Genomic DNA, 17,646 nt, shown 5'->3' with positions numbered 1-17,646 from the left:
CTAGGTACTTTAATAATGCATTCTCTCTTGCAAATATTCCTATCAATGTTTATGTGGTCATTTGGCTGGAAAAAAGGAAAAAGAAAAAACAAAACAAAAAAACACAACACACCTTTCGGAAGCATTACGTATGAATGACTGAAGTCAGACAAAACTGACTTCACAATGCTCACATAAAATGAAAGCACGGTGTCCGTCCATTATTATAGTAGTCTGTGTTTAGCTTTTAATAGAGGTGACCAGCTCAAAGCGTCAAGCAATCTAAAAGGTAACCGATGCCAAACTCAATACTACAGAACACTAGACTTTTCTATATAATTCACCATATGATAGTTATGTGCAAAATAACATCATGCAGAATCCGTGCATGAAAGAGGACACAGAAATAAAGAAGGCACAACAGATTTTTAAAAGATGGGGAATCCAACATATTCATATTCTGCCACTAACAATATGCAACCTGTACAAAGCTGGGTGCAAGAAAAGTTATGCTAGACATCTTTGTTTTGTAGTGTGTATTAGAACTCCGCATTTACTTTCAAACACCTGCATCAAAAAGTCCAGCATAAAAAAAACAAAAAAAAACTGCAGACCTTTTAGTCCAAAAATATATTACACCAAACATCATGCTTCATTACTCGAAGTTTGATAAGATTTTACAAGAAAAGTCTGTTGGGATTAAACCAACCACTTAACTAGCAACAAAGATGTACTGAATTTTAACCAGATTTAGATGGAAAGAAGCTAAGAGGATGGGAAAGTCTTGAAGAGCGTAATCTAAAAGAAATGTATAGAACTAAACAATTGCTAAAACAAGGTTCGAGGACCTAAAAGCAGAATCTCAATTTGTATGTGTGCACGGGCAAAGAAGAAAGGTCTCAATACTGATATCTTCACACATTTTCATTGCACCTACAGTTGTGATAGCCAAAAGGAAAAGGGGGTTATTTATAAAATTGAACTACTGGGCAAAGTACTGTGTGCAATCAATATTACCATTCTGTTTCCATACTAACCTCTTAATTTGTTTGAACTTTGACCTTCAACTGCTCTTTATACATAATTCCCAATAATATGATCCTAATCTCTGCGTTTCTAAAAACTCTACTAAAGTACAACATATATATTACACTGGAAGAATCAAACGTTTTGGTCTTTGTTCATGGGAATGTCAAGATCCATTGGACAAGGAACAAAAGCAGATTCCTCCAGAAAATAACTTCAGGTCCAAATGGATTTGTATATTGAGCATGTTCATGGCACTCTGGTTCCGAACGGATGTACTGCCTCTTTTTTATGTATATTTTGTATATACATATAGTAGTTTTTGTTCTTTATTTTGGCTTGATTAATTCCACTCAATGTTACTGTACATGAAAGCAAAGAAAATTGGACAAGGAAAAATAAAACTGCCTGAGATGGAGAATTTAAGCAGCCATTACAGATATAGATATATATATATATATATATATATATATATATATATATATATAGTAAATTAAAAAATAGAATTTACATTGAAAAGACACCATCCCAAGATAGCAGTTTTATACCTGAACCATATTAGCAATCTAACAAAATCATATTGCAAAAAGAGTAATGGCAAAAGATAAAATTTAAAAGGATTAAAATAACATTTACAAAAAACATGTTTAAACTTCGTAAAACCACAAAGTATGATTACAATTTGTTTCCATTAAGGAACGAATGTATGACAGACATTTGTTGATGATGTTATATGAATATACAATTCTGTCCCATAGCCGAAGAGTTTTTCCTTTATTCTGTTTGTCTAATTGTTGGATTATTAAAGGCGGTAAGCCTACAAGATGCTGTACACAAAATAGCCATGTTGGGCCAATGCTACCAATGATATGGTAGGTAAACAACTTTCTGGCCAGGAAGAAAAAGAAAAGAAAAAGGTGGGGGGGAAGTGGGAGGTGAGCACTTCATGCTTTAATTTACAAGATGAACTTCCCTAAAAAGAAACCGATGAAAATAGCAGCAATAACGACAACAAGTGATGGAATAGGGTTGCCTTGTTCTCTTAGCATTGCTTTGGATGACTTCTCTGTAACGGCCTTCCTCATCCGAAGGCTTTCATCCTTGAAAACAGGAAGAAAAAAAAAAAAGTGGGTTTTACTGAACAACAAAGGAATAAAATACATATTAATATAGAACTCAATGAATAGTGCGCATGTATATGCAAACAGCCTTTTGTCGTCTTTATCATTAGCAATAACGGAGTTATATATTATAGGAAAAAAAATAAAAGTTATGCACACAAACATTTATTTAGGAGTGTCCCTCCCACAAAAATAACACCTATTTTGAATACTGTAAAGCAAGACATTTATGATGAGCAATCCACTTTTCCTTTATGTCTCCAGCTAGAAGCTTCATCAAGAATAATATTTTATAAGATGCCTACCACAAATTAAGCATAGCAAAGCTAGAGAACTTACACAATCCAAATAGAAATTATAGTTAAAATGTAACCAATTGCCTAGTGCTCATTCAAGACTCCATAACTAAAACAGTGGTCTGAGGAAAGTGCCACAAAAGAAACTGAAAATTTGTATTGGAAAGTCAGAATGCCAGACCTGTGTAAGTACTGCCTCTGAATTGTATGACTTAATCATTCAGGACTTAATCATCAGTTCTTTAGCACATCTTAAAATTAGGTAAATACAACCTTAGATGAAAGGTAGCACATGACCTATTACATCAGGTCATGATTTATTTAACAAAAATAAAGCCAAAATGGAGAAGCCATGTGTGAAAAACCAAGTATAACTCATAATTCAATAGCTTGTAGTACCACCTTTAGCAGCAATAACTTGAAGTAATAATTTTCTGTATGTTTTATTAATATCTTACATCGTTGTGGAGGAATTTTGGCCCACATACAACGTTGCTTCAGTTCATTGAGGTTTGCTGGCATTTGTTTATGTGCAGCTCTCTTAAGTTCCTTCCATAGCATTTCAATTGGGTTGAGATCTGGACTTTGACTGGGCCATTGCAAAACTATGATACTTTCTTTTACAGCCATTCAGTTGTAGAGTTGGTGGTGTGCTTGCAAGAATTGTCCTGTTGCATGACCCAATTTTGGACAAGCTTGAGTTGTCAGACAGATGGCCTCACATGTGACATGTGAGGAGTTCACGCTTGACTCAATGACTGTAAGGTTCCCAGGTCCTGTGGCTGCAAAACAAGCCAAACGTATCACCTCTCCAAAGTGCTTGACAGTTGGTATGAGATGTTTGCACGGATATGTCCAAAGGACATTGTTCCAGAAGTCTTGTGGTTTGTTCAGATGCAACTTTGAAAACCTAAGCAGTGCTGTGTTCTTTTTTTTTTGCTGATGATCAGTTCAAGGGCATTTGATTAGCTGCATCTGACTGCTACTCAGCCTCTCAATTCCATTGGACCAGTAAGTTTGTACTTCGTTTTTCATTCATGGCTTCTCCATCTTGGCTTTATTTTTGTGAGGTGAATAACAACACATGACATATTAAACCATGTCATGATGTATTTAAGGTTGGATTTATCTAATTTTAAGACCTGCTGAGGTTCAGATGATTGTTATTATGCCCTGATCTGTAAAACCATACAATTCAAAGAGGGTGTATTTTCTTTTTCCCATGACTCTTCATGTACACATACGTACATACACATAGAAATAAAATAAGTCACAAGAATGGTGTCTTACTTTCAGAACTTGATTTTCCTCCGATAGTTTCATTATCTCAGACTGATATCTCTTACACTCCTCCAATAGTTTTCGTGTTTCAGTGTCATCCATGGAAGCACTGCCACCTTTTGGTCCAGGCAGACTAGAAAACATTTTGTTGGAGTCATGTACCTGTAAACAAAAATGTCAGGATTTATGCTAAGCAAACAAATGGCAAAGAAAATACACACTAGATACACATACTATAACAGAGACTCAGAGAATATCTGTCTGTATTTATTGATGAATTATTGTGTGCTTCTGTAAGCAAATAACATTACTTATCTTTCACTCACGAAGAAGCACAAACTTAAACTTTGTATTTAGATCTTAATCATGTTCTGGTATTTGAAACATATGTATGGCTGCAAATAGGTAATAAAACAGTCACTAACTGTATTTCACCATATTTGAGAAATACGTTTCTCAATGTGGACATGATCCTCCTCTGAAAACAAAGACTAATATTGCTACACTTATTTTCATAAAAGCATAATAAAACCAATGTATAAGCATACATCAGTGCCTTCTTTCAAATCATGTACCCATACGTCTCAAGGCTGTCTGTTAATCTCCATTTTTGTTAACAGCTGCTGAGTACCAGACAATATTTAGAAAATGCTCAAGATGTGGTTAATAATATATGCTTTCATTTGCCATTAAAATAAACTTACCGCCTTCTCATGTTCATGTGGCATATCAAACACGCATCTTAACTTTGAATCCATGAGATCATCCGGTTTTGCTTCTTTCCACTGCAGTAGGAAAATCAGAAGTTTAGAGGAACCACTTTTTATCTGCTACAAATCTATAAAGATTTAAAACAAACAAAAACTGCATTACGAACTTACGAACAGAGCCAATAAATAAAAATTCTTTATATCCTTGCAGGCCATGTAATGGTCATAAAAAGTATGTCCTAGAAATGGATTTAACGGTTGAACCAAAAACAAATTGCTGGAGCCACTTGAAGTGCAAATGAGCCATGTTCAAATGAGCCATGTTCATGTTCAAATGAGCCATGCCAAAATAAATAGAGTGATTTTAGGCTAGAATAGCATTTAATTCTAGTGCATCAATATCACACCCCTTACAGCTTAAAATGTTAACCCCAATTACCACTTCCGCTTTTAGATGTGGTCATGGTGATAAGAGGGGTTGTATGTGCAGCTTGAAACACTGCACATATAGAGATATTTGCCCTTTTGTGCAGGATGCATCCTCGGCACACATGACTTGCGCAGCCTAGGCTTCTGAGCCTGTAAGGGAAAGCATGATCTCCCCTCCATCTGTGTGCTCCCTGAGACACAGCCCTTCTGTTAATAGGATGTGTTTATTTTTATTTTAAACATCCCTCTCGCTCCCTTGCCCAGCCCCCCACTACTTCCTCTCACATGCACTGCGAGCTGGTAAAACGGTCTAATCAAATGCTTCTCTTTTTGAAACATTCAACAGGACCACGGGAGAGATGCTTTGACTACAGATAGAGCGTGGAAACAAAAAAAGCGCACAGTTAAAAAAAAACATCTTGTTAAATGTGCAAAGACTGGCATAAAGAATGTTAAACGGTTTACGACTTTTGAGTGAGTGTGTGTGGATGAGTGAGTGAGTGAGGACAGTGGGAATTGTACTATTGAAGAAATGTATGAGCTCGCAGCAAACTTCTATAGATGCTCTGTTTTGCAGATGTTCAATCACCCTAGGCATCGTTTGGTGGGGACGTTCCCCTGAATAGCGGAAGTTTTTATTTTAATTTTACCTTCAGTCTGTTGCACTATGCTTCAATATGATTTACTGGGGTGAGATAAGATACCATCACGTCCACTTCAAACATAGAAAGCAAAACATTTTTTTATTTTTTTTACATAGAATTAAAGATTACAAGGTGATGGAGAGTCTTAAACACAAATTGCCTGCCATTTTGTCAAATAGTTTAAAAAGGAACACTCTAAACATCATAACCTGTAAAGGCCATTGTAGTGGTTATGATGCAAGGAGTCACAGTAAGTTGTCAAACCATTTTAACACTGTAATTTGACTATGGTCCGCACCCATCGTCATAGCACCTGTATCTGTTCTACTACAGGATGATACTGCTGGAAAATGCTCATTGGTTGAGAAAATCTGAGCACTCAATCAATGAACACTGTCCTAGACTGGCATTGCTTTATTCTACACCTTACTAAAAATGATTAAATAACTTGGTGTGGGACAGTGCCAGGGCACCCCAGCACACTAATCCCTACTAGCTATAGTGCTTGTAGTGGTCGTTTAATTAACCATGTGATTAATAGCGCTACCTTTTGACAAGAAATCTGTAGAGATTTCAAAAAAGTGGAAACTTTGATTTTGGGCCAGGATTCCCTTGCTCAATCCCACATGGGAAAAATAAAATACAACAATAGTCATAAATCTCATCATAAATCTCAAATCTGAATCTTAGCCACACAAGAAAGCAGGGAAAAGACACAATCAATATTCCAAAAGTAACGAAAAGGAAAATAAATATTCTGCTTAGAAAGCCACATACATAACATTTGAAAATATATTAAAGATAAGGTACACAAGCAAATACTGGCTCTCATTCCTTACTTACCACAGCTTCCATATCCGTTGTGTTTGATGGCGCAAATATTGTCTGTACCATAAACTTATGTTTACTCTTTTCACTTGGGTCATATTCAAATGGCTGTAACATTACTAAAGATGACAAAAAACACCAATTCAAAACTACAGCACAAAACCAAAAACATTTTTGAAAATTTGCCAACAATACTAATAACTCACATTTTTAGTTTGGAATCATGAATTAAATAAGAGGCATTTTACTTTTTTTTGTTTCTTAAATTAAAACACTATGATAAAGATTAGTTGTAATGTAAATAGCAATTATATTGGCTTCCATGGTTATTGCCATAATGTAAGCGGTGTCTTGTTTGCTGAAGCTAACTCCGTTTTAGTGTAAAGGGCAACTTACTTCCCAGGATTTGTATTGGGTTTACTTGCATGGAGATTTAAAAAAAAAAAAAAAAAAAATATAGAAAGCTATACCGCTATCGTGAAACATGGTAGTTCCATCTTGGCTCACTGTCAATCATGATTAAAATGGATTTTAAAATGTAAGGAATACTAAGCTGTATTCCTTACATTATTCCCCCCCCCCCCCCTTAGTATCCTTCAGGTGATTATTTTAGGATACTTAACCCCATCCAGCACGTTCTCTCGATTGTATCCTCCCATTTTTTATTATTATTTTTGTTTTCTGTATTCCTATTGTAGGTATATTTTTATACAGCAATTATTAAAGGTTATGTTTTATCCTCTGTATATATGTATTGATATTTACTAGGGGGCGCCCTATTTTCTCTGACCCATCAGGTCTGCTTTTCTATTTCCAAGTCACCATAAACCCTGTACATAGGTGGTACTGTTTTACTCGGAAGACTTGAACGATGATATTGTCAGTGAAAGTGAAATTTTTATGCATTTTTCACACCAAAATGGCACTTACATGGACAATATAATTGTTGGGATACATTTTACGGTTTTGAAACACTAATATTTGTGTTCTGCGAAGTCTCCCGAGTATAACAGTACCTCTCATGTACAGGTTTAATGGTGTTTTCAAAAGGTAAAGAGTCAAATATAAGGCTTGCGTTTCAGTTTTTTCACATTGAACATTGGTTACGTTGCCTTTGAGACCGTATGGTAGACCAGGAATGAGAATCACCCCAATAATGGCATACCATTTGCAAAAGTAGACAACCCAAGGTATTGCAAATGGGGTATGTCCAGTCTTTTTTAGTAGCCACTTAGTCACAAACACTGCCCAAAATTGACGTTCAAATTAGGTTTTTGCATTTTTAAATATTAACACTAACTTTGGACCGTGTTTGTGACCAAGTGGCTACTAAAAAAGACTGGGCATACCCCATTTGCAATACCTTGGGTTGAGTACTTTTGCAAATGGTATGCCATCATGGGGGTCATTCTCATTTGTGGGCTACCATACGGTCTCAAAGGCAACATAACCAATCTGGCGAATTTCAATGTGAAAAAAATGAAAAATGTAACATGCTATATTTGACCCTGTAACTTCCCAAAACACCATAAAACCTGTACATAGGGGATACTGTTTTACACGTGAGACATCGCTGAATACAAATACGTGTATTTTATTGCTGTAAAAGCAAACCGTATTATGACATTCACAGTTAGAAGGTCACATAGAACTAAAAAATGTTTTTTACAAAATCTAATTTTCTTCCCTTTTTTTTATATTTTATTCATATTAAATTAGGTTTCATACCTAAATATTTTATGTTAAATGAAAGCACTGTTTCCCCTGAATAAAATGATATATAATAAGTGTGGGTGCACATAATATGAAAGAGGCGAATTACGCCTTAACAGACATATAGCGCAAATTCAAGTTTTTGTTTACGTTTTGTTTTGATCACAACGTGTACATTTGGCTCAGTCCTTAATGGGTTAATTTGGGAAGATTCAGAGTTTAATAAAAAACAAAGCCAAGCAGACCCAGGTTTGGGTCTCCAAACATTTTAATTTGAAACAATTTTGTGTCAGGACAAGTAGACTGTCATGACAGACAAGTAATTTAAGCTACAACTTTAGTCCCTTGGACAGGTAGTAGTAGAATTTTAAATTTATTTTAAATCCACACCACTGAGCAAAGAGAAAGCATACAGAGGAAAATTGAAAACTTTACTTTCTCCTCTTCATTTGCAATACTTGCTCAGTCTAAACTAGATAATGCTGTAAATTGCTAAATTAATATAAATTTAAAATAAAGTTATAGGTGATCGGCATAAATTAAAAGAAGTAACAATTAAGTGACTGAAGTCCCATGACGATTAAAGTGTGTTGCTCTACCTTTACCTAATATTTTTACCGTTACAATTATGTACAGAATATATATTACAAAAATGAAATTTGTTTAAATAAGCAGCAAACCTGTATTTGGTTTTATAAAACAATCCATTTTTACTACACTTTGGACTGTAAAAACTTTAAATTTCACAAAGGATGTTGAGTTTTCTAAAACCTTTCTAGAAATATATTAAAAAAAAGATTGAAAACAAACAAACAAAAAAACGGATCTCTCTTACTGCTGGGAGAAAACCTTACCAAGGAAAGTCTGGAGCAGGTTAAAATAAAAATTGTATCTCTTTGCTGCTGAATTCATTGCTAGAAAGACTTTCTTCAGTAAAACAAATGTCATCACTCTGCAATGTTCTGGTATATCAACAAAGGGATATAGTTTTCAGAGTACACGGTTTTCGCCTTTTGCTTCCAGTCTGGTGATTCTTTACTTTTGGCAGCATTGAATCACTAATATTTTTTTTAAAAAATGAATACAGCAGTAAAATGGCAAACAAAACCCACGCAACATATATAATATAAATAAATACTATAAAGTAGTTTACAATGGGGAAATAAGGGGTTTTAGATTCCCACATGAATCCAGATTACTAGCATACAAGACTTCAGTTGTCACTCAATATTAAATGCTATATGCACTTGAAATGTTGTGCCTTCTGTTAAATGCAAGTTACATTTTGTTTCATATAAAACGTTAGTAAAAGTGAGAAGCTATTTCAACAGTATGCCACCTGAAATGTTTCTTCCATATGCTGTTTGTAAAGTACTAGACTAGATCATGAAATGAAGAAATGCAATGTTACTGGTCTCTAAGGCACTTGTAGCCTAGCTCTATTGACATTTATTTCATTGCTGAATGGCATTAGTTTTTTTACATTTATAATACAAATCAATCACACCATAATGAGTTGGTTAATAATGGTCTCTTGTAACCAGTCTTCAAAGCCAGAATGCAACCATGAAGAGTTCATGATAAGAGCTGGGTTTTTACATTCAATGGATTATATAATAGATTTAGCCAACTAGACCTGCTAAATCATCTGATGTGATATTTAATCTGTTAACAGAGGAAGTGTTATTCTGGGTTTTACACATCTACAAATCCCCTTAGCCTACTAGCTGAAGAATCTAGTTTTGCTAAAACATGTTTTTGTTGTAACCCGATAGTACTAGTAGCAATAATTGCCTGAAACATTCTATTGATGCCATGTGCAGCAGCCAGCTTCAGTGAGTTGCTACAGGGGCTGCCTTCCTTACACACATAATGCATGGAAACTAAGAGGTTTCTCAGGTTTTCAGAGCAAATTGATACATTTATCCCAGTGTTCAGAACTAACACATATCAACTAGATTTGAGATTGATTTTTTAACTAGGAAAAGATTGGTTCCTGTAAAACTATTAACACCATTGAATAAAATATCAGTGTCCTATAACCTGTAACTATAGTCACCCAAACAACTTCGGTTCACGAAGCAGTCATGTCCCTGCAGTCTCGCTGCTTAATTCTCTGCCATTTACGGAGTTACATCCCTGTTTATGCAGCTATAGTCACGCCTGCCTGCATGTGACTTACAGCCTCCTTAAACACTTCCTGTAAAGTGATCTAATGTTTAAACTTCCTTTAATGCACAGTCTGTTTAATATAGAATTTATTATCTCCTGCACTGTTCATAGATTGCTAAATCATGGAGGTATGCTCTATATACAAAAACCGAAAGTTGTTTTGGTGACTATAGTGCCGCTTTAGCCTATTTGCACAAGATTCTGAAATTTCTTTCAAACTTATATTGAAGATTTTGCAAATTACATCATAGTCCAGTTCAGACAAGGCAATCCCAGGGCAAACACTGAAAATGAAAAGTAGATTTAGAAACACTGGGGTTATGTATAAAAAGTGCGGGCTCTGACATATAGTGCAAACACGGAAGTCACTAATGTTAAGTGCCTACTGGTTTACATTGGTGACAGGTCCATTTTTAATTTCAGAATATTACACTTTCTCTACATTGTTCTTTTTTAAAAAAAAAAAAGACTGAGAACAGTTGCAAAATAACGAGGTGTGCATTTTTACATTAAAATATATATATATATATATATATATACATACACAAAACTGAAGGAATTAGTCCAGTGATGTAGATGTATAAAACGGATAAAATTCGTATCTTGTAATACCTTTTTTTATTGGACTAACAGAATTTTTTTATGACAAGCTTTCAGGAGAAACTCCCTTTCGACACATAGAATTCAAAGTTGAGTTGTGATACAGGGGTTAAAGAAAGATATTTATGACCCTCTGCAAGAATGGTGTCTATTTTCTAACAAATCTGTATCTTATCTGCACTCATGTCGCTTTAAACCCTGTATCACAACTCAACTTTGAATATTATGTGTTGTATTAGTCCAATAAAAAAGGTATTACAAGATACAAAATTGTATCTGTTTTTTTACATACATACACATAATATGTATACATACACACACACACACACACACAAATGTATATGTATATGTGTGTGTTAAATGTAGGGATAGTATTACAAATCTCACAAAGTGAAACTCCAAAACAGACTTACATTCTAGGACAGAAAAATCTAAACAAACAATTTCTTTGGTAAATGCTTTAACAATAGATTTGCTTTTTTTATTATGGTAATTATAAAAAGGACTGAGGAATACATAGCATACTAGCACACTGATCAAATATGCTCAGCCTTTATTGTCACCATTGGAATTATAAATATAGTTTTACAAACCTTAATCAATGTTCCGCCCTTAAAGTCAATATATTTATAAGGCTCAGTCACAGAATGACAACACACATCACATGTGTTGTAATAGATAGTTTAGCATAAAAGTGAACAAAAATTACCAGAGACTGTTACTGTTGTTCCGGGGTCTATTGTGCCACTATTTGGTCGCACACAATAACGGCGCGGTGCTGTAGTTTTAACTTTAAAGCACACCCTTCTGTCTGATGGATTCCGAAGCTTGAGATTTGTGGTGACAACATCTGTAAACGGACCTGTAAGTAGAAAGTAATAATTGACTGAGTAAAAAATATACTGAACACATGCATTTCATTCTAGAAACATTGCATAACAAGATGTTAATGAAGTATGTGATCTCTATCATATCAAATACTGTGTGTGTATATATATATATATATATATATATATATATATATGCAGAAAAATGAAAAATCAAATCAGGTTCGAAACGTCGATTGATTTCTGTACACCGTATATATATATATATATATATATATATATATATATATATATATATATATATATATATTTTTGGCATCTTTTTATATGTAACAAATAAAAGTTATATTTTATAAAGACCGAGAGTGCCGGACCATCAACTCTAGCTTTGCATGTTTGGATGATCCAGGCCCAGCACCCGGCATTTCTATCCAGCCTGAAGTGCAAGGAGACCATGGATTAATATATATATGAATGAAAGATACCGGCACTCCAGGGGAGGCGAGGGGGGGGGGGACCTATCTTTCAAGATTTTTTTTATCCAGAAGACTCACACAGTGATATCCTTGGTGGGGATAATACCACCCAAGCGCTTTGGGATTGAGCAATACCTCCATTTGCGAGTATTTCTTGTTTTATTTTTATCCTTATTTTTAACATATAGAGAGCACTATATTCTGATTGTATTTCTTCTCCTGCATACTGAGGATACCTCCCTGCCAGGCTACGGCACTACCACTAAAAGCACAAAGAACAGCACCAACTAATAAGCACGAGGACACACTACCATATCCATAGACAGGGATTATTCCGTCCATGCGCATAAATCAGGAGCTGAACATAAGCTCCAGAAAACTGTAAGTATAACCTTTGTCCTTGTTAAGATATCAGAACTCCTGACATACTACACTACATTACGTTCTCTGTTCGTATTTCACAGATTACCTTGGATTTGAGAACAACACCACAGGCGCTGCCCTCCCTGCACCTTTTTCTACACATCAACCATCTCACCAGAAAGAAGAGACTCTGGTTAGGGGAGTCAAAGCTGCCACACATCCAGAATACAAGCGCCAAAAACTCCACCTCCTCATACATCTATACTATATTGTTGTAGTTCTTCCATTAAATTTAGTAATGGACTCAATGGATTTGTTATTGTTAAAAAGAGCATAGTCTGCATATAAACTAATTTTAAGTTGTTTTTGTTTAATGGAGACTTTGATATTTTGATTACTTCTAATTCTCATTGCTAGGGGTTCTATTGACAAAATATGTAAGAGACGAAAGTGGACATCCTTGCCTAGTTCCGTTTTTTTATAGAAAACAATTCAGACAGAATACCATGGCCCATTGTTCTTGCTGATGAAGTGTGATACATAGACATAATTGCTTGCAATATCCAATCCTGGATACAGAAACTTTGCAGAGATGTTCTTATAAATCCCTAACTGACCCTGTCATATGCTTTTTCAGCATCTATTGACAAGGCCAAGAGGGGAATCCCTGGTCTCTTTACTAGATCCAATATGTTAAGCAGTCGTCTTACATTTGAGCATGAAAATCTGTTAGGCACAAAGCCTATTTGATCTGGATGTATTAAATTGTTTAAAACTTGTTTTATTCTATCGGCAAGAATGGCTGCAAATATTTTAATATCGGTGTTTAAAAGAGAAATCAGAAGTTTATAAAAGATATTGCTTGATCCATCTGGTCCTGGGTTTTTTTTAGATTGAAGTTCGGAAATACTTTGATCTAATTCTTCCAAAGTAATAGGAAAGTTTAGCATTTTTTTTGTGTTTGTGAAAGTTTTGGGAATTCTAAATTTTGAAAATAGTTAACTATCTGATGCTTGAGAGTAACTATTATAAAAGATTTATGCAACTTAAATAGTTATCTCCTGAAAGCATAGGAAAAGCTTTCAATAATAAAGTTTTATTGTTTAGTATCAGTTTAGAAATTTTGGATTTAGAATCATGTTTTTCAAGTCTGTACGATAATTTATCCGCTCTATTTCCTTTGGCATAATATTTGATTTTCATTTTATAGAATTGATTTTTGTCTTAGTTTGAGATTCATTTGTTCTTGGATTCTTAAAATTTCTGAGTAAGTTTGGTTTGATGAATGTAGTTTATTTTCATTAGCTAAATTTGAAAAAGTTATATATAAATCGGCCATATTTTTAAACAAACACTACCTCGTATCGGGGCATGTCATTTTTGTTTGCTGGAACTCAAGCCTGGCAAAGAAGCTACATAAATATAGCAATTTAATGGTGAAGCAGTAGAAACAGAGCAGGAACCAGAAGTGTTTATTGTCCAAGCAAAGCTGCCTTAACACCCCATGGTGGTTGTGAAACGGGATTGCAAGAACCACATGCAAATATAAACTAGCCCATGGAATAAATGGACACATTATTGTAAAACTCTAGTAAATATACAAATTGTATCACATACGGTATGTGTGTATGCTCTTTCCCACCAGGGGTTACCACAGTGTGGCAGGGTGCATTATCCTGCTATAAGAGGCCACTGCCATGATGAGGCATAAGTGGTCTGTAAAACTCTAGGTAGGTGGTACAAGTCAAAGTAGCATCCACATGAATGCCAGTACCCAAGGTTTCCAAGTTTTCCAGCAATTTGAGCTACAGGAGCTAGTCTGTGTGATCGGAGCCTTTGCTCCCCAAGTGCATCAATGAGCCTTGGGCGCCCAAGACAACCACATCGGTTACCCATCGAATCCCCATTCGGTAGAAACAAAGTACCGAACAAGTGAAGCAATATACTGGTGAAGTTAAGTGTGGATGGCTAATATTACTGTCTGTTTTTACTGCCGAACGGAGACCGACCGCAGGGCCCAAACACATGGAACCCTTTTCGGATACCACCTCGTGTGCGGTCGGTCAAACTTCACCCTCCACCTAACTACCGAACCCCTGGTCCGATCTGGGTGAATTTTGGATATAATAGTCACCCAGATCAGGGCTACCTGGCGGTACCCTAATATTGATGTTATGTACTAGTTTAGGGGTACATCCAGGTTTGGGGTAAATGTACAGTACTAGTTAAGGGGATTATGAGTCACTCTGAGGGGAGGGGATGTGTGGGAGGTAACAGTTACATTATTGGTTACTGTCTTAATTGCTGTAAATCCCTCCCTTGCATGGGAGCATGCTTTATAAGGACCCCTGGAATAAAGATAGTTAGTTCTGCTCCTGAAACTGTGTGTCGTCCAGTTATTGGGAGTGCTGTTGGGATACTGCTGTATTATTTTACCTGCTGGAAACCCTGCTTGTGGATTTACTCTTGCCTTGTTCCTGAGCCTCACTGGGATCTTAAGTAGAGAATAGCTGTGGGAAATCAGCTCTCCGCTACACTGTTATTGACTTAATCTGTTATTGGTTTTAATGTTGTGCTGATCAATGTTGTTCAGAACTTTGAAAAAGTGTCCACACGGAAACAAGCTTTTAGTACGCTCTGGAAGTAGATGCAACTGGTCCATTGTTGGATGATGCTGGTGTCAGTATTTAGAAACACAGCAGAGGTAAGTATGCTTTACATTTGCCTCCACTACATTCTTTAGCCCAGCGTTTCAATGGCGTTTATTGGGATGTGGTTGGAGGAACACTCCAGGCACCAACAGCTTAAAGCTACACTATAGTGTTAAGGATACAGCTTTGTATTGCCAGCATTGTAGTGTCTCTCTACCTCAACTCCCATCGACCTCCACCCGACAGCAAAAAAAAAAAGGGTAGGGAGCGCCTTATACACATGCGCTGCAAGTGCTGCATGTGCATTAGGCCTTCCCCATAGGAAAGCATCATCTCAAGGGTGACAGTTACCCTTTATCAATTATTACTACTTTAACTCACAACATATAGAAGATAACTAATGAATAAAAATGAAATCATTGCAGGCCAAAAGTGAAGGGGAGGGGGGAAAAAAAAATAAAGAACCCTGTAGTTACCGATTTATTACATATATACAAATCTGAGAAATAGAATTTTAACATTAGCAATGAAGGAAAACATATCTACTTTTCAAATACATAAATCCTGAGTTGGACTAAAACCATTTCCATCCATTCGCATTCTGAACAGATATTTCCTCTTGGCTCGTAATTTCAATTGTTGTTCATCCAATCTGATTTACGCACTTGGTAGTTTGTAGAAGTATTATTTATCTGGCACCATAAACTCCAATCCACTTTCAAAAAATTTTTTACTACAGAGAAAAATATGCTGACCTAAATGACACATTTAATTCTTAAGTTAACTTTGAATCTAGCGGACAGAAAGATAATGTTGAAATAGTTCTAACCCTGATTGACATTTACAGTAGTTAAAGGACCACTATAGTGCCAGGAAAACACACTTTTTTTCCTGGCACTATAGTGCCCTGAGGGTGCCCCCACCCTCAGGGACCCCCTCCCGCCGGGCTCTGGGATGAGGAAAGGGTTAAAACTTACCTTTATTCCAGCGCCGGGCGGGGAGCTCTCCTCCTCCTCTCCGCCTCCGTTCCCCCCTTTCGGCTGAATGCGCATGCGCGGCAAGAGCTGTGCGCGCATTCTGCCGGTCTCATGGGAAAGCATTTACAATGCTTTCCTATGGACGCTTGCGTGCTCTCACTGTGATTTTGACAGTTAGAATCACGCAAGCGCCTCTAGCGGCTGTCAGTGAGACAGCCACTAGAGGATTTGGAGGCTGGATTAACCCCATTATAAATGTAGCAGTTTCTCTGAAACTGCTATGTTTATTAAAAAAAAAAAAAAAAAAAAAAAGGGTTAATCCTAGAGGGACCTGGCACCCAAACCACTTCATTAAGCTGAAGTGGTGTGGGTGCCTAGAGTGGTCGTTTAAACTCTATGCAACAGTAAGAAAATAATTATCCTGATTTCACCAACTCATTAAATGTACCCAGTGTGTAAATGTGTGCATACCATAGGATTTTATTAGAGTTCATAAAAAGTGCACTTTAAAGTAACACTCCAAACACCACAACCACTACAGCCTGCTGTAGTGGTTATGGTGCCAGTAGTGTCTTGGTTGCCATCTCCATTGAAAGGAGTCAAAAAGGTTTTTTGAAAGTTTTCACTTCTTACCTGTGGTCCACCTGGTGCCACTTTACACCTACTCTACAAAGCAGAAAGCCAGATGCTCCTGCTCGGAAGCTTCTTTTAGCTAATGAGGTCAGAGCTTGGCTCGAGAGAGCTGAGAGTTTAAGCCAGCCCTCTTGTGCAGGGCTAGCTCACAGCTGATCGCGCTTAGCCAATCAGCCCCGCACCATCAGGCTTAGCTCAGAAAGGAAAGCTTCTGGCTCTCAATGAGTAGCAATTCTTTTAAAGTTCAATTCATAACAGCTATACCATGGCATTGCCCAAAATTTAACCTAAAACATAGCACTGACTGGGACAAATAGATTATATATATATATATATATATATATATATATATATATATATATATATAAGTTTTTTTTATATAAGAATAAAAAAGAAGAATTTAGGCTACGTGAAAAATTACAAATAAACACCAGAACCTTATCTTTAGAAATGTCATTACACCATTAGTCTCTTAAAGCACCAGGACCACTAACACTTAATGGAGCGGTTCTAGTACAAAGTCCTTCTCTAGTGGCTTTAACTCATGAGGGAGCATTGGATTAGCGAAGATCACCTGAGATGATGATGATCTCCGTCAGGGGAGGCGCAGTTGCCGGAGCAAGAATGGCGTGCCAGAGGACTTAAGGCAAGTAAAACGTATTTAACCGTTTATGGGTGGCCTATAAATCTAAATAGTAGTGGGGAAAAATACAATGTTAGGAAAAGATGTTTGCAATGCTAGTGTTCCTTTAAAGAGGCTCCTCTCATATTGACAGCTGCCTCCCTGGTGATTAGTTTACAAAGAGCACAGACAGCATCAAGTACACACCTGACAATTAGCAACAGGTTTCAGTACAAGCTCACTCAGTTTCTATTCAAATGGTAGAAACAAGTTTTGTCCACTTTCCAGATCTAGAACA

At 36.3% G+C, this 17,646-nt stretch overlaps 1 protein-coding gene across 1 annotated transcript in view; it reads right to left on the bottom strand.

Annotated features, from left to right (window-relative positions):
• Positions 1-1,597: 1,597 nt before the first annotated feature.
• VAPA (VAMP associated protein A) overlaps positions 1,598-17,646 on the bottom strand; it is a 38,337-nt gene continuing 22,288 nt past the window's right edge. The window contains exons 2-6 of the mRNA XM_063451572.1: positions 11,509-11,661; positions 6,330-6,433; positions 4,408-4,488; positions 3,713-3,865; positions 1,598-2,105 (exon numbers count right to left, since the gene is read on the bottom strand). Coding sequence (XP_063307642.1) covers positions 1,962-2,105; positions 3,713-3,865; positions 4,408-4,488; positions 6,330-6,433; positions 11,509-11,661 — 635 coding nt within the window. The 3' untranslated portion in view covers positions 1,598-1,961. The remainder of the gene's footprint in view (positions 2,106-3,712; positions 3,866-4,407; positions 4,489-6,329; positions 6,434-11,508; positions 11,662-17,646) is intronic.

Source organism: Pelobates fuscus, chromosome 4 (genome assembly GCF_036172605.1).
Source record: "Pelobates fuscus isolate aPelFus1 chromosome 4, aPelFus1.pri, whole genome shotgun sequence".
Taxonomy (NCBI): domain Eukaryota; kingdom Metazoa; phylum Chordata; class Amphibia; order Anura; family Pelobatidae; genus Pelobates; species Pelobates fuscus.
This window is presented reverse-complemented; position numbering and strand designations above follow the sequence as displayed.